Source organism: Podarcis melisellensis (genome assembly GCF_964234715.1).
Source record: "Podarcis melisellensis genome assembly, chromosome: 11".
Lineage (NCBI taxonomy): Eukaryota > Metazoa > Chordata > Lepidosauria > Squamata > Lacertidae > Podarcis > Podarcis melisellensis.
This window is the reverse complement of record NC_138543.1, coordinates 62,723,452-62,748,802: the sequence shown is the minus strand read 5'-3', so window position 1 is coordinate 62,748,802 and position 25,351 is coordinate 62,723,452. Positions and strand designations below refer to the sequence as shown.

At 47.3% G+C, this 25,351-nt stretch overlaps 1 protein-coding gene across 2 annotated transcripts in view; it reads right to left on the bottom strand.

Moving 5' to 3' along the window:
* The window catches only part of LOC309379991 (phospholipid-transporting ATPase ID-like), an 84,507-nt gene that overhangs the window by 30,817 nt on the left and 28,339 nt on the right, over positions 1-25,351 (bottom strand). For both annotated transcript variants that reach the window (XM_081929603.1, XM_081929602.1), the window contains exons 4-9: positions 11,810-11,923; positions 10,292-10,390; positions 9,710-9,771; positions 7,953-8,025; positions 6,895-6,965; positions 4,615-4,697 (exon numbers count right to left, since the gene is read on the bottom strand). In XM_081929603.1, coding sequence (XP_081785729.1) covers positions 4,615-4,697; positions 6,895-6,965; positions 7,953-8,025; positions 9,710-9,771; positions 10,292-10,390; positions 11,810-11,923 — 502 coding nt within the window. The remainder of the gene's footprint in view (positions 1-4,614; positions 4,698-6,894; positions 6,966-7,952; positions 8,026-9,709; positions 9,772-10,291; positions 10,391-11,809; positions 11,924-25,351) is intronic.

Below are 25,351 nucleotides of genomic sequence, written 5' to 3'. Positions count from 1 at the left end.
AGCAGGCCTAGCTGGCTGAATTGGTCCTACTTGGGCCAGCGAGGAGCCAGGGGAGAATTAGCTGTGGGGTCTCAGAGCACTATGTGGAAGGGGGAGGGAAGAGAAGGGAAATAAAAGATCAGGCTGAATTCAAATTAACAGGGCCAGGCGGAATAGCTCTGTCTTACAGGCCCGACGGAAGGAGGTTAAATCCTGCAGGGCCCTGGTCTCCTGGAACAGAGCATTTCACCAGGTCGGAGCCATCACTGAGAAGGCCCTGGCCCTGGGGGAGGATAGTCTGACTTCCTTAGGACCTCTAAACTATGGTTATTCATGGACCTTAAGGTCCTCTGCGGGGCAGACCAGGAGAGGCGATCCCGTAGATACGAGGGCCCAAATCCACAAAGGGCTTTAAAGGTCAAAAGCTGTGATTCCTGCAGAGGGTTGGGCTAGATCAGTGTTTCCCAACCTTGTGCCTCCAGATGTTTTTGGCCTACAACTCCCATCATCCCTGACTAGCAAGACCAGTGGCAAGGGATGATGGGAATTGTAGGCCAAAAACAGCTGGAGGCACAAGGTTGGGAAACACTGGGCTAGATGACCCTCGGGGTTCTCTTCCAGGACTACAGAGCTAGGATTCCATGCAGCTCTGCCTGCTGACAGTATCAGCATCAGGAGAGCAAAGGCTGTGAGGCCACCCCACGCTCACCGAGGGTCAAGGGCGTGTGTGTCCTTAGCTGAAGATTACCAGATTTTTTTCAGTGAATCCACTGAAATGAGTCGGAATGATAGGATTTTGCCAGGGGACTGATTTGTAAATCTGGGGACTGTCCTTGGGAAATGGGGACGTCTGGTAACCTTACCTTAGCCACATGCCAGAAGGGGGCTCTGTAAGAGTCATTTCAGGTTCACCCCAAACAGCAGCCCAGGGGGGTCAGGTCAGCATGGCAACATTCAAACATGGTGGGGTTTCGGCACCCTGGCCCCCCCACCTTGGTAGCTCCCCACCTGTTTGGTGCCGGGGCAGCACAACATTCACTCTGTCCAAGGGGCAGGTGTGCAGGGCAGGGGGCTGGGCTGGAGACCCTCCCGGGAGGCAGCTGCAAAGCCTCTCTCTGTCTCCAAGGAAAGGGAGCCCAGCGCCCGCAGCTGCCAGCCATCTCCTCAACCCGGCCAGCCCTGCCCCTCCTCTTGCACAGCTGGCATACCCACTCTCCGAGGAACACCAGGCGGACGGGTGCAAGCGAGGCCAGAGGGCAGAGTGGGACTAGGACCCAGAGGGGTGAAGTGAAGCAGGAAAGGACTCAGAAGAGAAGCAAAGAGAACAAAGATCTGCAAAGAGAAAGGGGGGTGTGAGGGAAAGAAACAGGCAGAAAGCAACACAGGGTCCTCTCCACCCCCACCCCCACCCTGCGGACAAGCCGAGGCACCCATGCCAAGGCCCGGCTTGGGTCCTGTGTGAGCACACAAGTCCAGGCACCAGGTGCCACTCAGTGCAAGACATCTCTGTGGGGAGACAAGGAATTATAGGCAAACCTGGGCAGCTTCCGCAGGGAACACTTCTTTGGCTTTCTCCTAGTGGGGCAGCAGTAGACCTGCTGGCACCTTTGCGGAGCTAAGTAGGGTCCAGTATAGTTTCAAATTGGATGGGAGACAGCATGTTGAGATTCCTACGGTCACACAGGGCATTTACTGTAGAAGAGCCACACTTTTCTTCACTCATCATGATCCAAACATCCCTCTTCTACATTTTCCCACCAGAGCTCAGAAAACCAGTTTTTCGTAAATGCACACAGAATGCTCCTCCTACGCACCAAACGGCTGGAGGGGGTGCAGAATGCTGTGGGGTGGCCATGTGGGAAAGTGGCTCGGTTCTGCAAGGAATAATTTGTCCAATTAAAAAAGCAATTGCTGGACAAAATGTCTGGATCTGGCTCTCCTCAGTCTTCACGGGGACAAAATTAACTTGCAGCTCAAAACTCTAGTTAGTTCTCTTTCTGCTTGTAGCCAGGATGATAATAACAAGATGCTGGAAGAACTTAGGGCTCATTCACACTGCTGCTGCTTTGCCCCAGGAAAATCTGTGTTTCGGTGCTGAATTGGAGCGAACAGCATCTGGGTTTTCTCCAGATTGGCAGAAGAGAAGATTTTCTGGGGGGAAGTGGGGGACAAGGGAAAACAGCTCAGACCTGGGGCTAGAAGGCACAGGGCAGGAGGAAAACTGCCTGGATCCGTGCTTTCTAGCAATGGAGAGGTGGAAGTCTGGATGAACCCCAAAAGGGGCTTCTCTGATCATTGGAACAATAAACTGTGTCAAAGAGCGCTTACAGAAGAATTAAAAAATAAAATTGGCACAAAGCTTGAAGCCCAAAGACTCCTTTGTAAGTGATTGGCACAGCTCGGCTATGTGCATGGCTAAAACGGAGGCTCACATTATAAAACTTTCTGCTTTATTGAAACTGTTCATTGCCTTCTCTATAGATAGAAGTCTGGGATAATAGCTTATTATGTTTCTGGGATGTTATTTGGTACAGATTGTCCAAGCACCAGCTTTTGGTGTCGGGTGGGATATGTCATTATTTTTCTGTATGATGTTATGTGCTGAAATAATTTTTTTTAATATATATTGAAAAATGGTTGGTGGGCTAATCTGACCTTCTGGCACAACCCCTACAGCTTCAGGCAACGCTGGAGAGAGCGTCCCTCCAGGGGCAGAAAGTGATCCAGGGGCAGAAAGTGATCCGTGTTTCTCTGCCTCAAAGCATTCAGGGGAGAGCTGCCTCCATCCCAGAATATTGCTTCCTCTCCACTTCCCTGAATAGCACCAGAAAACCAAAGTGATAAAAACAGATGCACTAGCTCATCCACACACACCCCATCCTGGCCTCACACCCGTTGTTTATTCCCAGACTCCGGAGAAAATGTGGCCTCTGCAAATCACTTGTTTAAGCCTTGGACAGGGAATGGAAGGGTCAAGCCAGGAAACCCAGGAATGAGAGGGGGGAACTCTGGGCAGAGGCCCAAAGAAGCACCACGTCCAAGGGATTTTGCTGGGGTTAAAATGCCTGCCAAAAGGACATTTAAGAAACCCAGTAACTACTAAGCAAAGACTTTGAAATATCCCTGGGAACCTCCAGGGCCCTGAAGATGGAGCAATCTGCACCAAGAATTATTATTATTATTATTATTATTATTATTATTATTATTATTATTATTTATACCCCACCCATCTGGCTGAGTTTCCCCAGCCACTCTGGGCGGCTTCCAATCAAATGTTAAAACCAATACAGCATTAAATATTTAAAACTTCCCTAAACAGGGCTGCCTTCAGATGTCTTTTAAAGATAAGATAGCTGCTTATTTCCTTCACATCTGAAGGGAGGGCGTTCCACAGGGCGGGCGCCACCACCGAGAAGGCCCTCTGCCTGATTCCCTGTAGCCTCACTTCTCACAATGAGGGAACCACCAGAAGGCCCTTGGAGCTGGACTTCAGTGTCCAAGCAGAACGATGGGGGTGGAGATACTCCTTCAGGTCTACTGGGCCGAGGCCGTTTAGGGCTTGAAAGGTCAGCACCAACAGTTTTAATTGTGCTTGGAAACATACTGGGAGCCAATGTAGGTCTTTCAGGACTGGTATTATATGGTCTCGGTGGCCGCTCCCAGTCACCAGTCTAGCTGCCGCATTCTGGATTAGTTGTAGTTTCCGGGTCACCTTCAAAGGTAGCCCCACGTAGAGCGCATGGCAGTAGTCCAAGCGGGAGATAACTAGAGCATGCACCACTCTGTCTCACCAGAGTGGTGCATGCTCTAGTTATCTCCCGCTTGGACTACTGCCATGCGCTCTACGTGGGCAGGTAGTGTCTCAGCCTGCGTACAGGAACTCTTTTTTTTCTGGCGTATGAACACGCAAACTGCCTTAGGTAAAAAAAGGCCAAGTGTCCCCCTTGCCCAGCACTGCACTTTCTCCTGTCCAGATCCCAGCAGCCCTTTGGTGGCTCCATCCCTGCACAGTTTCTGCCAAGGACTGAACAGGGGACCTCACACAGGGCAGTTGCCTTGCCCTGGGATGAGCCACCCCCCCAAAACCACATGGGCCTCCGTGCCCCATCCTAAGTCCTTTTTGCTCTGCAGAGCAAGGCTGAGCTGCAAGAGTTGCTTTTCCCTTCCTCATCTTCAGGCTCTGAGATCCACAGGGCAGCAAAGCTCCCCAAAATCTGAGCCGTCCAACGCCAGGTCCCCTGGCCCACAATGGCCCACAGGGTTCCTTCCAATTCTAGATGGATTCCCACTTCAACCACGGGCTTAAGGTTGATTTGATTCCCCTTCTTACTCCTGGTGTAGATAGACTCAAATCACAGAACTGTAGAGTTGGAAGGGGCCCCAAGGATCATCTAGCCCAACCCCCAGCAACGCAGGAATTCCCTGGTGGGGAGGGGCACCATTTGTGGTTTGCCTCTGGTGCCAAAACATCTGGAGCCGGTCCTGACCACGTGTGCATCCAAGAGCAGCAGAGCCACCCCCTGTTGGCTGGAGCGTCAGGAGCCCCTCTCACCTGCAGCTCAGCTCCTGCCCCCCCCAGGGCTCCCCAGCCCCCCCTGCGTGTGGGGCTGCCAAGCTCCTCCCTTGGGCACTCACCATCGAAGCTGCTCAGCGCCTGCAGATCCTCTCCCAGCTCAGCCGTGACGGTCAGGGCTTGCTTCACTTTCAGGTTGGTTTCCCTGCAATGAGAAATTGGATCTGACACAAAAGCACAAGGTCCTTCCTTCTCATGCTTGAGTTCCCTTTTCTCCCTTATTTTATTGAAAGTTCAGAAAGTGCATAATTATATGTGCACTAAACACTGTGAGACGTAAATAAAAGAGAGAGAAAGAGAACCCGTGTAGAAGGGAAAATAAAGGGGAGGGGACCCCAAACTCTCTACTTTACAAAGTTGTTATTTGTACTTCACCAGATCTTAACCTATTACAGTATTTGTAAGAATGGATTCCAAATATCCTTTAATTTGTCTGTGGCAAGTCTGTGTTTATGTGCAACTTGTTCCTATGTTGTGAGCTTATATAAGTCTTCATTCCAATCATAGAAGGGAGCCACGTTTTTATTTTTCCAATTCATCAGTATCGGTCTGGAGTTCCTGCAGCTGACTGGTGGATCGTGCCCTCCCCCCAATTTGGCCGCATCCTGCTCCTTGCAATGAGGGTCCCCAGCATGATCCTGCTTTGCACAATGGCTGCTGACTGCCAGCCATCATCCAGACAACCTTTTTCTTGAGCATTCATCCTGATTGTTTTGCACAAAGTTTGGACAGAAGTTGGTATCCAGTCCTTACTGAGTGTTAGTTTGGCTTCATTTGCAGGGAGATTATGCAATAATGTGCATTCAATCCATTTTGCTTGTGGGATGCTTGTACATCGCTCTAACAATCCTTCCTTCCTTCCTTCCTTCCTTCCTTCCTTCCTTCCTTCCTTCCTTCCTTCCTTCCTTCCATACTTTTCTCTTTTCTCTTTTTTTTTTGAAGTTTTTATTTATACTTTTCAAGTTTATACATTTCATTAATATTATAATCAATTTAACATTGCAAAGTTTGACTTCCTTCCCCCCCCTTCCTGTGGTTCCTTAAATTAATTTTTTAACATCTTCTGCATATCCAAGTTCAGTTAATTTGCTCATTTAATTATCTACTTTAAATATATACTCTTATAAAATGACAGGTTATTACAACAATCCTGCCAATGTTTTTATCTGTTTGCAATATATCTGTAAATATTCAATAAACCATTTCCATTATTTTATAAAAAGTTTGTTATCTTGATTTCTTATTCTTCCGGTAAGTTTTGCCATTTCTGCATATTCCATAAGTTTTTATATCCATTCTTCCTTTGCTGGGACTTCTTTCCACTTTGGGGCAAGTAGCATTCTTGCTGCTGTAGTAGCACACACAAATAAATTTCTATACCATTTAGGTAGTTCTATCCCTATGATTCCCCAAAAAAAGCTTCTGGGTTGTTGTTTTTTACAAAAGTTATTTTAAATATCCTTTTCAATTCATTGTATATCATTTTCCAGTAAGCTTTGACCTTACCACAAGACCACCACATTTGGTAAAAAGAACGTTCTTTCTCTTTACATTTCCAATGCTTGTTTGATTCCTTCCATACTTTTCAATGCATTTCCTTATCGCTTTCCTAACTGCAAAAAGTCCATTTATTTTTCGAGGTGGATTTGTTGTTCTGGGGAAGCAGAGCACTTTAATCCAGTCCAGTCTGTAACCAAACAGCAGTACCCAAATACAGACGGTCATTTACCCTCGCTAGATTCAACGTGCTGCCATCTGCCTTATTGCAGGGCAGATTCAAGGGTAAATCATAATATGTGGAACGATTCTGGCCCTGTGGCTCGATGGAGGTAGAAACTGTCTCTCATGCCTTGTTACACTGCTGTTTCTACGGGGATACATGCTCGGTATTTATCACTCCTGTTATACAAAAATCTCCAAATGGGTCCGAAATTCAATGTCTAAAACTCCTGGTAGAGGACAAGGATCTAGAGATCACTCGTAAGGGTGGCCAAATTCTGTGCGACTGCCATAAAACTTAGGGAACAAGCTGTACAGTCAAAATGATTAAGGTTTTAAATGAAAATTATAGGTTATATTTTAGTGATCAATATTTAATATATATTCTTAACTGCCGCCATATCTGAATTGTCTCTGTTATACCCAATTGCAATTCAATGTATTCCTGTTGTGTTTTATGATTTTCCTGATATTGTAAGTGAGTCTTGTTTGTGACTGTAATAATAACATTCAAACAGCCCTGCAGACCCTCAGCTCCGGTCCCCCAAAGGCCCCCTTCTTGTGTTTGCAACTTCAGGGCTGCCATTGCACCAGCAGCTGCTCCAGAGAGCGACAATACTCACCCATCCAGTTCGGCCGTCTCAATGTAGGTCAGGCTGTGGGGCTCACTGCTGGACAGCAACAGCACGTCTGCCTGGAGGGACAGAACAGCAAGAGGCAAGAGTGACAGGAGACCCGGCTCTTGGGGCAGAGCGCAGGGCGAGAGGCACCACCAACCTCCATCCATTCATCCCGGATTTTGCAACTTATTTCATAGGGCAAATAGAGCCTCCTATGCACTGTGGAACTCCCTGCCACAGGAGGCCGTGATGGTCCCCAAGTTAGATGGCTTTAAAAAGGGGGTTGGAGAAATTAATGGAGGATACAAAGTCGATTGATGACCACTAGCTAGGTAAAGGTAAAGGGACCCCTGCCCGTTAGGTCCAGTCGTGACCGACTCTGGGGTTGCGGCGCTCATCTTGCTTTACTGGCCGAGGGAGCTGGTGTACAGCTTCTGGGTCATGTGGCCAGCAGGACTAAGCCGCTTCTGGCGAACCAGAGCAGCACACGGAAACGCCGTTTACCTTCCCGCCGGAGTGGTACCTATTTAACTACTTGCACTTTGACATGCTTTCAAACTGCTAGGTTGGCAGGAGCAGGGACCGAGCAACGGGAGCTCACCCCGTTGCAGGGATTTGAACTCCGACCTTCTGATCGGCAAGTCCTAGGCTCTGTGGTTTAACCCACAGCGACACCCGCGTCCCTGGACTCAGCTATACAGCTGCAAATCAAACAATTTAAGTGTGTTTTAAGTGCAATACACAATGTGACACTAGAAGGTGATGGGAGGCTTATGGAAAATTCAATGTATTCTTTAAAATGCTTTTAAGAAAAGAATTTTTAGAACTTTTAAAAATGTGTGTAGATTCCACCTCTCTCTTTCCCTCTGTGCCTGAGGCAATCAAGGAGAGCTGTTGCTTCCCTGTTTCACAGGGCAGGGGTCTGGGGTGCCCAACTTGGGAGGACAAGAGTCCTTGAGCCAGAGGCAGCTCTGGAACTGTGTCTCCAAAGGAGTTCAAAGGCGCATTTGTAGCCCCAGGAGTGAGGGGGGGGGGCAGCTGGGCCAGGCAGCAGCACTCACCGTCACAAAGTTGTTGTTCTCCAACTTGATTATGTCCCCGACTTCGACATTCAGCCACAGATCATCCTTCAGGCTGGAAGAAAACCACACTTAATCAGCAGTTGTTGTTTTATTATGATTATTTCATAAAATTCCCATACCACTTGATTGTAAAAAACAAAACAAAACATCCTCAAAGTGGTTTACAAAGAGAATAAAACAATAAAATTATCAGTAAAAGCAGTAAAACATTGGAAAAAATGTCATCTGTTTTATCCTGCCTCTTATATTAGCAAATTTTGAAAAGGCTATTTAGCATTTGATGGACTCTGATGCTCTTAATTCTCCGCGGTGCCTCAATTTTAATTTCAAGGGAAGGTGGGATATCAGAGAAAATGTGTCGCCTAAGCTGATTATGAATGAATCCGTTGGAAAGAGAGACGAAAGGTGAAGACGAGAGTAATGAGAAAAGAGACCCCACAGGGAGCCCTTCAGCGGGGGGGGGGGGTGCCTGGCTGTGCAGTGGGGCTGACAGAGACACCCACAAGCGGATCCAGCCGCTTTGCCCCCTTCCCTGGTGGCTGAAAGGGGGCTGCACGCTCTGCACCCCCATCCCCCTCTGCCTTTGCTTCCTCTGCCTGGGGAAGGAGAATGAAGCAGCCCCCCCACCGTAACAGGGGCTGCCTAGACCCCCACAGCAGAGCCCCCAGGATCCCTAAGGCAAGGAAAGTCTGGCTCCATCCAGGAGGGATTCTGGGCTCATCTGCCATGCGGCTGCTGAGTTTCCTTAATATTGATGTGGTCAATGGTGCTACTCAGAGGTGTTTGCAATTATAACACGCATGCCGGCAGATCTGTGAGCGCTTAATAATTCCACACACCTGTGGCATCTTAACCATTTAACTAATTAGCGGGGGGGGGCGGTGTTTACCTGCTGCACCGAGTGCAGCGATGTGATAGGGTAATTGATTATTTTGAAAACTGTATTTAAGTTGACCAAATGCTTTGTATGGTACTGGCTGGTGTAGAGCGGTGAGTTGCAGCTGTTTGATTATTATTTAAAATAAAGATAAGCAAAGATATTGCGGGCAAGTTTTTATTCCATCGCCCCAATAGCTGCGCAAACACGGTTGGCAGAGGAAGTCCAACAGCGACCGCCTTTCTCAAGGGGCTTCGTGGGTCTGAGGTCCCAGCTCAGGGATTTGGGGGTGGGGGGAGAAGGAGCAAGGGCATGGCTACATTCCAAACACACTTTCTGTGGCTCTTGAACCCAAGTCCCTTGCCTAACGCACACTTCCACTTCTCCTAGAAAGATTGTGTCTGAGCAGTTTCCCCCTTGCCCTGCTCCTTTCCCAAGGAAAAGGAAATAAACTCCGTGTAGAGTCATCGGTCTCCTTGTGTTTATTTCAACTCACAGTGAAACAATCATCCTGTAGGATTCGGTGCTGCCCCACCCAGACCATATATACTTTTTTGACACCATCAGTCACACGGGATAGGCTGATTCAAACTCCCCTCCTGGATTGGCCAGCTCCTACGGGCCAATCAAGTTACTGCATTCTACAATCCTACTTGCCTATTGTTCTGGGATCCAAGCTCAAGACATAACAGAAAACCTGTTCATTAGTGCTAAATCAGAGCAAATGGAGGAAACCTGAATAGCCATTGGTTCTGATGGAGCGCTAAAGAGCAGTTTTCCCTGGGGGCGGGGGGGGGGGAACTGTGGATGATGCTGGCAGCCTGACAAGGCCGTCACAAGGGGAGAGAGCCCTGCTCACCTGCCGTTCATCAGCACCTTGACAGGACGGTTGTTGACTTGCTTGTCGTTTGCATGTCGATTCTGGAAAACATGGAAGGCAAAGATGGAATCTGAACTCAGACAGGGAGTTGGAAGTTAGCCTCTCTCCCTCTGGCAGCGTATCCTAGACATCAGTGTTGCCCCTTATGTTTTATTATGTTTTTGTATATGCTGGAGCGGCTGGGGCAACCCAGTCAGATGGGCAGGGTGCAAATAACAGAATCACAGTGGTGCCTTGGTACTCAAATGCCTTGGTTCTCAAACACCAGAAACACAGAAGTAAGTGTTCCAGTTTTCAAACATTTTTCGGAAGCTATGCGGCTGTTGGCTATTGTTTCCGGGGCGCCTGCACCAATCAGAAGCTGGGCCTTGGTTTTCAAACATTTTGGAAGTCAAACAGACTTCCGGAATGGAGTGAGTTTGGCGCTTTTGTTTTTGCTATTTTGTGTTTTTGTTCTTGAGGCCTTTTCTGTTAATTTGTTTTTGTGACTGTCCCACATCACGCTGACTGCAGAATGGCCAGACCCTTTATGGGAGGCGTTTGCAGGCTCAAAATTCTTACCACGTCGTCGATGGCGTCCTTTGCTGCCGACACGGCCAGCACCAAGATGAGGGGGACCACCGTGGTGAACCAGGAGAGGGAGGAAATCTCAGGGATGAGCTGCAGGGGGGAGAACAGGCAGAGTCTGTCAGTTTGCATTTCTGAGTGCAGAAAGTATTGATCTGATGTGTAGAGATCTTTCCTATTCTAACAAATTAAAGAGGGTTCTGGAAGCTACTCTGAGTAAAAGAAACAGGCAGAAGGTTCATATTGTTTGGGTTATTCCTTCTGGGAAGCTGAGTACAGCTGGTTTAAATTCTTCTGTTATCTCTTTCAGTCAAGGTCATGTTGACTATAATAAGAGGCCAGAAGGAGCCTGGGCTTCACTTTCTCTTTCCGTCTCTCTTCCTTCTGATGTGATGTTCTGTACATAGTATGCTTAGTGTTATGGTTTAGACTTATTATAAATTACTGTAAGTTTAAGTTGAGTCTTCTGCACCTGGACTTCTTATGGACAGGGCCAACCCTGAATGTATGGGATTTGTGACCAACAGTGGCGTAGCGTGGGTTGTCAGCACCTGGGGCGAGGCAAGTAATTTGCACCCCCTAACCCGTGGATTTGCCCCCCTAATCCGTGGATTTGTGCCCCTAACCCTAACCCCCATATGTTGCGCCCGGTGCGGCCGGCCCCCCCTGCACCCCCCACGCTACGCCACTGGTGACCATGATGCTCATTTGCCTTTGGTAGCCGTAAAGCTCTGCTGGATGAAATACAATGGCCTCTGGTCTACTTTTTGGGAATCCTGCAACATGTTTAAGTTTTTACTCTGCTTACTATACAGAGGGGCATAGGAAGGGGGGCGGTGGGGGCAGTCAGCCCCGGGTGTCATCTGTGAGGCGGGTGACAAAAAGGCACACTGTAGGGGGCTTGAGCCACTGCCCCCATGCGCGGTGCCCCGCTGCAACCGTTGTGCGTGGCAGATCGTCCTGCCCGTCCCCGGCACAGCTCGCCCCGCCCCCCGGGTGCACAGCAGGGCCGCCGCTCTGGGAGCCCATGTAGCCAACTCCGCCACTGACTATACATTGGAATCTGCTCCAGATCAATATTGAATAGAATTCCATGACAAATTCCTCCTAGAATTGCAGAGCTGGAAAGGAGCTCCAAGGGCCATCGAGTCCAACCCCCAGCCATGCAGGAATCACAGATCAAGTTCCCTTGACAGACGACCATCCAGCCTTTGCCCAAAAAATCTCCAAGGAGGGAGAATCTGCCCCCTTTGGAAGGAGTCCGTTCCGCTGTCGAATGGCTCTATAAAGTGTTCATTAAAAGGGTCACCAGCCGGCTTTGCCCTGCTTCCCTGCCAGGGGCTCAGCACACCGCCAACCAGGATTTGGAATGCGCCCCATCCCAATGCAGCTGGCAGGGCTGGTGGAAGAGGGCACCAGGTTGGGGAAGGCTGCCTCCAGATGGGAAGGGGAACATCCCAGTGGCAAAAGTGAGGGAAGAGACAGGAGGAGGAGGAGCTGGGGAACTCCTACCTGCAGGATGAGGAGGAAGAGGAAGTAGGCATTGGCCACCCGCTGGAACTGCTCAAACAGGTTGAGAGGCAGGAAGGTGAAGACGTTGTACTTGGAGGTTTGGATGGAGTTTCTCTGCGGGAAGAAAAGGCAGTGATTGAGTCCAGGAGAGAAAGGGGCACCCGGTCCACTTCCCACCCCTTGGCAGCAGACAAGGAGGGCGGCACGCCAGCAACCCGCACCCCCCTCCTAAGGCTGCCACTTGTCCCAAGCTGAGCCACCCACCTCCTTGACCAGAGCCTGATCTACAAGGGGGCTGCAAAGAGGCCCTGATCCCCACGGTTCCCAGACTCACCCCATTCCATAAACTCACCCCCTGTGTCCCACCATAACCTATCAAAAGCATTATTCAGAACAGCAGCTTCCACGAACCACTCAGAAAGGTAATAACGCAATAAAATTCAAAAGAGTAGTGATCAGTTGCACATTCATTCAAAATCCCATTAAAACCATTTGGTTTAATTATTGCAACAAAAGTCTCAAACTTGATCCAGTGCTACCAGCTTTGCAAAGTCTTGTTGTCATTTATACCTCCATCACCCTCCCAGCTGCCTCCTCAACTCTTATCACCCCCTAGGTAATCCTCCAACCCCTGGGGTGGTACCACGCACTTTGGGAGCCACTGGCAGTGGGGGTGGGGAAGATGAAAACATGGGGGGGGGAGCAGGAGGAGCTGAAGAGAATTCTGCTAGACACCACAAAAGGTGGGGGGAATGGGAGGCAGGATCCTGATCAGGAGCAGCGGGAGAGAGAAGGCTCCCACCATTCCTCCTCAGCACGGTCCCTGACACCTGGTGGCTCAGAAGAGGGTGCGAGCAGGTCGGAGCCAAACATTACAAATTGAAAGCTTACGCAGATGACCTAGTCTTGACATTACAGGAGCCAATCCCTAGTACTAGAAGAGCTTTGGAAATAATACAATAATTTGGTCAGGTGGCAGGGTTTAAACTTAATAAGTTAAAAACTATGGTTTTGGAGAAGAATTTAACACCAATGGAGAAGGAAAGGTTTCAGGGAGAAACAGGTTTAATAGTAACGAAAAAAGTAAAATACCTAGGGGTGAATATGACTTCGAAGAATGTTAACTTATTTAAAGACAACTATGAAAAGTGTTGGTCTGAAGTGAAAAAAGACCTTGAAACGTGGACAAACCTAAAGCTTTCCTTACTGGGTAGAATAGCAGTTATCAAAATGAATGTATTGCCAAGATTGTTGTTTTTGTTTCAAACGTTACAAATAATTGACAAGATGGACTGTTTCAAGAAGTGGCAAAAAGAAATTTCTAGATTTGTCTGGCAGGGCAAAAAGCCCAGAATTAAATATAAAATTCTTACTGACGCAAAGGATAGAGGGGGGTTTGCCCTGCCGGACTTTAAACTATATTATGAGGCGGCAGCCTTTTGCTGGCTGAAGGAATGGCTACTTCTTGAGAACACAGACATTCTTGATTTGGAAGGACATGATAATGTTTTTGGATGGCATGCATACTTGTGGTATGGTAAGGACAAAGCTCATAAGGCTTTTAAAAACCATATTGTCAGGAAAGCATTGTTCAATGTCTGGGTCAGATATAAAGATTTCTTGGAGAATAAAACCCCAAGGTGGCTTTCACCAATGGAAGCTAAGGCCTTGAAAAAACTTAATATGAGATCGAATTGGCCAAAACATTGGGAAATTTTGGAACAGGATGGGGACAAACTGAAATTGCAGAGTTATGAGAAACTTAAAGATAAGGTGCAGGATTGGTTACACTATTTTCAAGTAAGAGAGGCCTATAACTCGGACAGGAAAATTGGCTTCCAGGTGGAAAAATCTAAGTTGGAAACAGAATTGTTAGAACCCAGTGCTAAGATATTGTCGAGAATGTATAACCTGCTGTTGAAATAGAATACTGAGGATGAAACGGTTAAATCTGCTATGATAAAATGGGCACAAGATATTGGTCATAACATTATGTTTGCTGACTGGGAACGGTTGTGGACCACCGGTATGAAATTTACAGCATGTAATGCTTTAATTGAAACTATTATGAAAATGATTTATAGGTTGTACATGACCCCAGTCAAGCTAGCAAAAATTTACCACCTGCCCGACAATAAATGTTGGAAATGTAAAGAAACGGAAGGAACATTCTTTCACCTTTGGTGGGCCTGCCCAAGGATCAAGGCTTTCTGGGAAATAATCTACAATGAACTGAAAAAAGTATTTAAGTATACTTTCTTAAAGAAACCAGAGGCCTTTCTCCTGGGCATGGTCAGCCAATTGATGTCAAAGAAGGATAGAACCTTTTTTATGTATGCTACAGCAGCAGCAAGAATACTCATTGCAAAGCACTGGAAGACACAAGACCTACCCACCCTGGAAGAATGGCAGATGCAAGTAATAGACTATATGGAACTGGCAGAAATGACCGGCAGAATCCGAGATCAAGGAGAAGAGCAGGTGGAAGAGGACTGGAAGAAGTTTAAAGTTTATCTACAAAAACATTGTAAAATTTATGCGTGCTAAGGGCATTGTAAAGGAAATGAAGGGGTTCTAGTGATTAAGATAAGTAAGAGTATAAAGGGGAGGATAAAGAATGAACTTGAATAACATGATAATTGCTGAACTAATTTTAAAGTGGAATACATGAAAGGAAGGCGGGTGGAAGCAAAGAAAATAAGATTTGGAAGGGTATTAATCTGAAACAGAGTTTTTTAATGTTGAATTTTCTTTTTATGTTTTTATTTTTTCTATTCTGTGTTTATGTTTGTATTTCTGATGTGTGTGTTTGTTGGTTTTTTTGTGATTTTAGTTAATTTTATTGTTAATTTTTGTAAAACTCAATAAAATATCATTAAAAAAAAACAACAACAGAAGAGGGTGCGAGGAATCAGGGGCTTCCCAGATGGAGGCAGAGAGAATAGGGGCCTCACTTTCAGATCCACCCCAAGTCAAGCGCCAACAACCACGTTACCTTCTTGGCCGCATGAAAATGCAAAAAAAAAAAAAAAAGGAACCCCTCCTCACTTTACAGGGAGCTGCTTTTTCAGAAGCTCAACCTGCCTCCAGGGGCACTTTAGCAGTTCCATTTAGGGGCCTGCTGAGAGTCAAATGTCCCATCTCTGCTCTCCGTGCCTCTTAATCTCCTGGTCCGAGAAGGTGCACCAAACACTCACAGAGCCTCAAGATGGGCCAGTGAGACGCAGCACCAGCCAGGGACAGCCAGGATGCAGCAGAGAGGGCCTGACATGGCTAGTCAGAGACATGAGCTGCACCGTCATGTAGAAGCATAGAAGCATAGAATTGTAGAGTTAGAAGGGACCCCCCAAGGCCATCTAGTCCCACCTCCTGCAATGCAGGAATCACAGCTAAAGGATCTCTGACAAACCACCATCCAACCTCTGCTCAGAAACTTGCAGTGCAGGAGAGTCCACCACCTTCCGAGGGAGGTCAAACTGTCCCATTAAACTTTAATTAGTTTAATGTAAATGCCCAGTGCACTTCCTTCTTTAAAAGTCTCACCACGGCAGAGGATTTCGCGCAGCAGCTAAGAAGGGCAGGAGAGGCAGCATCTTCCCAAAAAGGAGTCCTGGAGCATGCGGTTTGTAAATCAAAAATAAGGTTTATTTACAAAACACCAAAAAACAACCCTGGCGACGAACCACACATCTCAGCAAAACACACACCCAAAAGGGAGAAGGGAAAGGGGAAGAACAAACAAACAGGGGGACTATTTATACAGACTCATGTTCCTGGAAGCCTAATGACCTCCAGCTGCTCAGTGATTAGAGCGTTTCTGCTACTCTTTTAACCCTTTGATAGCAACACCCCCTCTCGCTCGTAACACTGAGCTGTACCAACCTTAATACAAATTTAAACCTGAACAGAAACATTTATGAGATTGCGGACTCAAAGCTTTTGTAAAACCGTCTGCGAGATTTTCTTGGCTTGGACAATACTTTAGTTCAATTAAACCTTGTTTTACACTTTGGCATACATTTTGATAACGGATATCCAAGTGTTTTGTGTGCGCCTTGAATTGACCTGATTTAGCTAGTTTAATACAAGGTTGATTGTCTTCCCACACTCTGATAGGTAGGGAACATTCTCCAAACAATTCTTGTACCAGTTGCTTATAAAATTCCAGTTCTCTACATATATCTGATAACGCATTGAACTCAGATTCAGTTGAACTTAAAGCTATAAGTGATTGTTTTCTTGATCTCCAACCAATTAGTGCATTTCCAAATTTTATCGCCATTCCTGACACTGATTTTCTATCTGGTCCAGCATCTGCCCAACTGCTGTCGGCCTAACATTCAAGTTGTGTGCTGCCCTCTGCTGATAGTTTTAAGCGAAAGCTTTTGGTAGTTTGGAGATACCTTAAAACTCTTTTTACTCCTTGCCAAGCATGCATTGATGGTTTTTCAGCTTGTCTACACAGCATGTTGACAGCATATGTTATATCGGGCCGAGTCCACTGTGCAATGTGGAGTAGACTGCCTATCGCTGACTGGTAAACCCCGGGATTACAGAACTCTGCCTTTTGCTCAGTTTGAGCATCCTTTGTGTAACTTAACTCCATTGGGGTTTTAACACCAGCACAGTTGTTCATTTTAAACCTTTCCAGCAACTGCTGGATTTTAGCTTCTTGGCTAAGCCAATAGTTACCATTTTCATCTTGCTGAATTTTAACTCCTAGATAAACAGATACATTGCCTAGTGATTTTATCTGAAACCTTTCTCCAAGCTTTGTGGCAAATTGTTGTGCAAGTTTATCATCCTTTCCACTGTATAATAAATCGTCAACAAATATCAAAACTGCTTCTTGTTCACATCCCGAGCCTTTTAGATAAAGACACGCATCTGCTGCGCTCTTTCTGAACCCCATGCTCTCTAGAGCATCGTTTAAGCAGGAATTCCAATTACGGGCGGACTGTTTCAACCCATAAATGGATTTGTGTAGGCGCCAGACCTGGTTTGGCTTGTCTCCTTCAAAACCTGGTGGTGTCATATAGACTTCCTCCTGTAAGTCTGCATTTAAATAAGCCACATTGACATCAAAATGAAACAGCTTATTTCCCTTCTTAGCTGAAGAGGCTAGAAGCATTCTTAATGACTCCGATCTTGAAGTAGGGGCATAGATTTGAGAATAGTGAACACCTTTGCGCTGCGAAAACCCTTTTGCAACTAGCCGGGCTTTATATTGCAACTCTTCAGTAGTTGTGGGCTTTAAACGATATACCCATCGACAACCTACAGCTTGTTGCCCTTTCGGAAGCTCTGTACTTGTAAACACACCGAGAGACTTCATTGAAGCCATCTCTTTTTCCATTGCTTCCTGCCACTTTACGGCTTCTGAGCTTGGAAGCTGTTGTACTTCCATATAGCTTTCTGGCTCACACTGTGCCATATTTACGTATACACTTGTCACCTTAAACCGCTCTGGCGGCTTGCCCTTCGTGGCGCGTTTTGACCTGCGCAATTGCTCCTCTTGTGCCCCCTCTGACCGTTGGCTGTCAGAATCTGTCTCAGACTTTATGTCTGGACGTGCCTCTAGGGATAAAGACCTCCGTTTAGATACCTCCCTTGGGCTTGGTGTTGCAGGTGACCTGCTTTGCTTTTGCTGTCTGCTAGGCCTACTGACTGGCGAAGTTGGAGCACTCCTAGATTCTGGCTTTTCTACCTTAGGAGAAGAACCTCGTGCCTGATCAGAATCTGCATCTGAACCATGTGCACCATCCCTTTCTGGCTCATCACTCTCTGGACTTTCTTTCTCAGCATGAATGCCTAAATCATCTCTCAAAATGTCAGGGTTAGCGTGTAAGTGAGTCCATCCGGACTGCTCACAAAAATCAGCGCTCCTACTGAGGACCACTCTTGTAGTATCCCCACCTGGGTCCACAAACCTCCAAGATTTGGCATGTGGTTCGTACCCGCAAAAGATGAGTTTCCTAGCCCTTGGACTTCCCTTTTTCCTTAACGCTTTTGGGATAAGTACATAGGCTTGAGATCCAAACACCCGAAAGTAATTAACTTTGGGCTTCTTCCCATATAAAGCAAAATAAGGCGTAGTATCAATTACCGAATTATATACTCGGTTCAGAATATGAGTAGCCGCCTGCCAGGCTTCCGCCCAGTAACTTTGAGGAAGTTTAGCATCAAACAACATAGAGTTTGCCAACTCTTGCAGAACCCTATTTTTACGTTCGGCCACGCCTCCTTCTTGGGGGGAATAAGGTGTAGACAGACGATGCTTAATTCCCTTTTTCTTAAAGAAATTCTGCAACACAGACCCGGTAAATTCTGACCCTCTGTCTGTCTGAAAAGCAAGTACTCTAGTACCGAATTCAAGTTCTACTGCATGAACCCAATTTTTAACTGTTTCTGCAGTATCTGCTTTTGTTTTGAGAGGAAAAAACCATGTAACCTTTGTTTTGTCATCCGAGAGACACAGTGCATATTTTGAACCTCCCATGCTAGCAACAGGCATTGGGCCACACAGGTCCATATGCACAAGTTGGAATACTTTGTCAGATTTCCTATCTGAACTGGGATAGCTGCATCTATGAACCTTCGCACTTTTGCATGCAGTACAATCCAAATACTTAGTACATTTGTTCAATTTGCACCCTTCTGATAATTCAGGTTGCCTTTTAACATACTGAAAATTAATATGCCCTAAACGGCGGTGCCATAAATGAACACAAGAATTATGGGTAGGCGTGTTCACACAACCAGCATGAACCTGTTCAACTTCATCTGGACTTGTCTCAAAATAATATAACCCATTTCTGCATTCCACCTGCAAAAGAGATACGTTATTCTTTGAAATAGTGCAAACCCCATTTTCAAACACAGTTTTAAACCCATTTCTATCAAGTTCTGACACAGACAAAATACACCCCTTCAGTCCCTTTAGCACGTAGGCATCAATTTCTGTTTGCAAACAATTTAAGAACACTGTGCCTACAGTCTCTAAGGAACGTTTAGTTGAATCTGCCATTGTCACAACTTTAGGGGTTAGCAAATGTCTGCAATTCTGCAAACGTACACTAGATGGCGCCACCAGGTGGTGAGATGCACCACTGTCGATCAACCAGCGTAGATTGCGGCCTTGGCCACGCCCTTGCATCAACGCCATTGCTGAAGCCATGTGCTGTGTGCTGTGGGAGTAGCCACGACCTCCTCCTCTTCTTCGACGTCCCCTGGAACTCCTTGTCTGGTAACTAGGGGTAACGGCCTTGTTGCTGTCTTGACCAGGTTCACGTGTGCAATTCCTGATTAGGTGGGAAGGGGAACCACAGCGAAAACAGTGTCTAGCTGCAAAAGCATTTACTGTGTGCTCAAACTCAGCATCAACACTCTTAGGCACAGCATAACTCCCCTTTAAAGACAAACCTCTTTCTCTTTGCCTTTTATCCTGTTCATCCGCAAGCCGAGAAGAAATGTATTCAAGGGTTAATTCAGTTGAAGGCATAGCTTCCAAAGTTAGAGCTAGAGTCTCATAGCTTTTATCAAGAGAAGACAACAATATGTATGACTGCTGCTCCATAGAGAAAGGAATGCCCAGCTGTCTTAGTTGATTAAAGGCAGACACCATTTTGGCAATATGTTCTTTCACACACGCTCCCGGTTGGAGACGTAAATCAAACAAACATCTTGTAGCATGGATCTTGGCCCCCGCAGTGTTTCTGGAATTTAACCGCTGCAGAACCGTCCAGACCTCATGCGTGTTCTTTAACTCAGAAACATAAGGCATTTGCTCTGGTCCCACTGCCAAAACTAGTAGACCTTGGGCTTTCCTGTCGCGTTTCTGTGAAGCTGCTGCTGCTGCTTTGGCTTCTGCAGACGCGTCTGCAGCTGCCTGTAAAGGCGGTGCTTCAGTACAGCTCCACAACTCTTTTGCTTGCAACCAAACCCTTACTCTAGCCTTCCAATCTTGCCAATTTTTCCCATTGAGTCGCGTAAACGGGACAGTAAAACTTTCCTGGGACTCTGCCATCCTCCCTGGGGCTAAGGAACGATACTCACACACCTGTAGACCGTCTCCCAGCTGCTGAGGTGGCTCCTTGAGGAATCAGACGTCTTCCAGCGAGTACAAACTGCGCAGTGCCTCTTTAAAACTTTTCTAGGCACGTTGCAGGACTCAAGCTGCTTTGGAGGCTTTCGTTGTCAGCAACCGCTTCTGTCTTCACTCCAGTCCTTGCATAAATCACTCTGAACTGCTCTCCTTATCTCCTTCTTGACGTACAAACATCCATAACCTGTCCCATTAAACTTTAATTAGTTTAATGTAAATGCCCAGTGCACTTCCTTCTTTAAAAGTCTCACCACGGCAGAGGATTTCGCGCAGCAGCTAAGAAGGGCAGGAGAGGCAGCATCTTCCCAAAAAGGAGTCCTGGAGCATGCGGTTTGTAAATCAAAAATAAGGTTTATTTACAAAACACCAAAAAACAACCCTGGCGACGAACCACACATCTCAGCAAAACACACACCCAAAAGGGAGAAGGGAAAGGGGAAGAACAAACAAACAGGGGGACTATTTATACAGACTCATGTTCCTGGAAGCCTAATGACCTCCAGCTGCTCAGTGATTAGAGCGTTTCTGCTACTCTTTTAACCCTTTGATAGCAACACAAACAGCTCTTCCCATCAGGAAGTTTTTGCTAATGTTAAGTCAGAATCTCCTTTCTTGAGCTTTGAATTGGTTTGGGTCCTCCCCTCTGGAGCAGGGGGCAACAAGCTTGCTCCATTTCCTGTGTGACAGCCCCTGAGATGTTTGAAGATGTCTCTCATAGCACCTCTCAGCCTCCTCTTTTCCAGGCTAAATATCCCCAGCTCCCTCAACCACTCCTCATAGGGTTGGGTTTCCTTGCTCATCTTGGTCGCCGTCCTCCGCACCCCTTCCAACTTGTCAATTTCCTTCTTTTTAAACTTAAATCCTGTGGCGCCCAGGACTGCAAGGCAAAAGAGGAGCCCAATCCCAAGCTTATTGGCTGAACTGAGCCAAACCCAGCAGCTCTGGAAGAAGGCTCAGCTCACACGCCCAGTTCTGCAAAGTTTCTGAATGTTCTCCCGGATACATAAACAGGATGCAGGATTAATGCTTGCAAAAATGTGGAGACGCATTTCTAGAGTGCCTCTAGGCACAGAAAGGCTCGTGCAAAGTCTTTCACACTCAGGGCGATGCTGAACTGGGGGCTTAGTTGGTGCCATCAAGTTCTGGGCTTCTCCCTTGGCTGCTCAGGCTGCCAGAGAGCCCCCTAAATTTGGGGAGATGCCCCAGAGAGCAGCTGCGCTGGCTCAGCACCCCCTGCTCTTGCCGCTTTTGGGGGTTCGGTCATTAGGAGACGGTGGAGCTAAGCAACCACTCTGCATGAATTGCAACGCAGAGCACTGCCTCCACCTCCTTCGGAAGAGTTTTGGGTCCTCCTGCTGTGTTTAACAGGCGCTCTGTCTGACTGAGGCAGAGAGAAGATGAGCGGGTGATTAGCACTCGGCACATGCTCATCATTAAGCACCTTCCGTGCTGAGCTTGCCGTAATCCTCCCCCATATGACTGCTACCATTGCGTGAAGTTGCAGCAGAAACATTCCCTTCCCAAGGAGACCCCCCTCTGCCCTGCGCAAGCAAGCGCTCTGCCAGAGAATCACAGCACCATAGAACTGTAGAGAGTTGGAAGGGACCCCTGGGGGTCATCTAGTCCAACCTCCTGCAATGCAGGGGACTCGGCTGAAGCATCCCTGACAGATGGCCTTCCGCCCTGCCAGACTTAAGACTTTATTATGAATCAGCAGCTTTTTGCTGGTTGAAGCAATGGCTACTTCTTGAAGATACAGACATTCTTGATCTGGAAGGATATGACAATAGTTTTGGTTGGCATGCATATCTGTGGTATGACAAGGTAAAGATTTATAAAAGTTTTAAAAACCATATTGTCAGGAAAGCATTGTACAATGTTTGGAATAGATATAAGGATTTATTGGAAAGTAAAACCCCTAGGTGGTTGTCACCAATGGAAGCGAAAGCAGTGAAAAAAATTAACATGGACTCTAATTGGCCTAATTATTGTGAAATTTTAGAATATGATGGCGAGAAACTGAAGCTACAAAGTTTTGAGAAGCTAAAGCATAAAGTTCGAGATTGGTTACACTACCGTCAGATAAACGAGATGTTTAAGCAGGACAGGAAACTGGGTTTTCAGAAGGAGAGGTCAAAGTTAGAAACAGAATTGTTAGAATCCAATACTAAAAATTTATCTAAAATGTATAATTTGCTGCTGAAATGGAATACACAGGATGAAACAGTGAAATCAGCTATGATTAAATGGGCACAGGATATTGGTCATGACATTATGTTTGACGACTGGGAACAGTTATGGACCACCGGTATTAAATTTACGGCATGTAATGCCCTGAAAGAGAATATAATGAAAATGATCTATAGGTGGTACATGACCCCAGTCAAACTTGCAAAGATCTACCATCTGCCCAATAACAAATGCTGGAAATGTAATGAGGCTGAAGGTACTTTTTATCACCTTTGGTGGACTTGCCCAAAGATTAAAGCCTACTGGGAAATGATCTATAACGAAATTAAGAAAGTCCTTAAGTGGACATTTGTAAAGAAACCGGAGGCTTTTCTCTTGGGCATGGTCGGCCAATTGGTACCAAAGAAGGATAAGACATTTTTTATGTATGCAACCACAGCAGCAAGAATCCTGTTGGCAAAGTATTGGAAGATGCAAGAATTACCTACTCTGGAAGAATGGCAATCGAAGGTGATAGAATATATGGGACTGGCAGAGATGACCGGCAGAATCCGTGACCAGAGGAAAGAGACAGTGGAAGAGGACTGGGGGAAATTTAAAATATATTAAAAAAATTATTGTAAAATTGTGGACTGATAAGATGACAAGGGGTAAGAAACAAAGAATTACAGCTGTAAATCTTAAACTTCAAGAAAATGTAAAAGGGACTTGATTAAATACTGACTGATGAGTTGCTCGAAAAAATGGCAAAATAAGGATGTGGCGAAGGGAAGGCATGGGGAAGTCAAATTTTTGTTGTATGTCTTTGATGTTTTGTGTTTTGTTTTGTATTGTCTTTAATATGTGTAAAAACTAATAAAAATATTATAAAAAAAAAACCAGATGGCCTTCCAACCTCTGCTTATGAACCTCCTAGGAAGGAGAGTCCGCCATCTTCCACCCTGAAGCCGAATGGCTCTTGCCATCAGAAAGTTTTTCCTGATGTTTATTCAGACTCTCCTTTCTTGTAACTTGAAGCCATGGGTTCAAGTCCTACCCTCCAGAGCGGCAGAAAACAAGCTTGCTCCCTCTCCCATGTGACAGCCCTTGAGATATCGAAAGATATTGGATATCAGTCTTCTCTCCTCCAGGCCAAGCATTCCCTGCTCCTCCAACCATCTCTCAGAAAGACTCTGCCCGGCTGACCCGGACTGGGAGGCAGTGAGAGTGACACGGAAAGGCATCTCCTTCACCTCTGGGTGAACTGGCAGGCAGAGGCTGCAGCCCTGCTTCCCTGCCATGCTAGCTGTGATGTGCCAGCTCGCAACTGGCTGGCGGCTCAAGACAAGCAGCCGCACCTGGCCTGGGCTTGCAGAAGCTTCCTCTTCTCAGCTTCCTCCATTTCTCTTGCTGCCCAGGACCACATCCTGGGGGTCCAAGAGGGCTGCAGCAGTGAGCCTTGGCAGGAGGCCCTTCATCATGTCACAGAATCACAGAACGCAGTTGGAAGGGACACCAGTGGTCATCAAGTCCAACCCCCTGCAATGCAGGAATTGCAGCAACAGACTCTCCACTACGCGCTCATCCAAACTCTGTTTAGACTCTCCTTTTTTGTCATTTGAATCCCCCATCCAGGGATGGGTGACTGGATTCTTCCCCTGCTGCCAAAGTCCACGGCTGCACAAGGCAGGACTCTTAAGAGCAGCCAAGGTGCCCATGGGACTAGATCCATGCCTGGGAACTGCTTGGGATAGATCAGGCTGTGGGTTCTGGTCATGACAGCTTTAGTGGAGCTTCCATGTTCAGAGGCAGTCTAGCTCTGGAAACCTGTGTCTGGGGAGAATCAGCACGGGAGGGCTATGGCCCGGCTGCCCATTGGGGCTCCCTCTCGGCCACTGCAGGGAAGATGCTGATGCTGGGGATTTGCTCCTTCCCTGAGTCACTGCAGGAGTCTCCTGGTATCCTGAGCTCTTCTGCCTTGGCCCAGCTGCCTGCCTGCCAGCCTTGATGCTTGCATGATGGCACAGTTGGTCAGAGGCTGGTGCGGCTGATAACGCCAAGGCGGCAGGTTCAACCCCCTATGGGGCAGCTGCATGTTCCTGCATTGCAGGGCGTTGGACTGGATGACCCTTGGGGTCCCTCTACCATTCTAGGATTCTATGGCCTGGTCCTTCTCCAGGGGCATCGCATGGGAAGTGCTCAGTGGCCAAGCCAGGATCCTCAGCACCAGAGGCAGGGCCAGCCAGTCTGAGCTGCGGCTGCTGTGCCTTTAAGCGCCCTCGGAAGAGGCACCCGGTTCTCCTTCCTCCACCCTGGGCAGCTGGGCTGGTTGACAGCCAAGGCCAGGCTGCCGGCCAGCCCGTTTCCTCCTCAAAGTCATTTGCTCTCCTCCTCAGCCTGGCCGCCTCCAGACAGGCAGCCCCCACCAATTGTTCTGCTCCCAGCCCCCCTCGACCTCGGAGGAGCTTCTGGGAAGTTGTCTGCCGAAAAGGAGAAAGGGCTGCTCAGCAGAGAAGGAAGCGGGAGATGCAGGCCCTGGGCTCTCTCTCTGCCCCAGGGTCCACCACCTTGACCAACTGGCTCTAGTGGGAGGAAAAGCACAGAATCCTAGAATTGTGGAGTTGGAAGGGATCCTCCAAGATCATCTAGTCCAACCCCCGGCAATGCAGGAACTGCAGCTCAAGGATCCCTGACCGAGGGCCAGCCAAGCTCTGCTTTAAAAGACTGTAGATGCCACTTGTTCAGAGATACGCCCGTCCTCAGCAGATAGGACGCCCTTCCAGAAAGCATCTTTTGCTTCCAAAATAGCTCGCATTTGTACATGCCCCAAAGCGACCCCTTCTTTCCCCCTCCAACTTCCTTCTCTGTCACGCTCACTGCTCTAATTGTTCTGTATTTGGTTTCCCCCTTTTCTTTTGGAATATTAAAAGCTGCCTTGTTCCTGGTCAGAGTTCTGACCCATCGTATGCCAGGGTCGGGCCTAGCAGGGTGTCACCTACAATTGGTACAAGGCAAAACGGAAAGCGCGGAAAGCGCGGATACGGAGAGAGAGAGAGAGAGAGAGAAGGGCGGAGAGGGACCAGGTTTCCCTCCTCCTCCTCCACCCAGCTAAGGAGATCTGTGAGCAAAGTTGTCCTTCTTCATCAGCCCCCGTGGATGGTGGCCTTGGGCACCACTGGGCAGAAAGGTGGGACATAAATCTAACAACTGCACATGCATTCAAAGGTGGACCAGAGTGCAGGCAGGAAACTGGGCTGATACCATTTCAC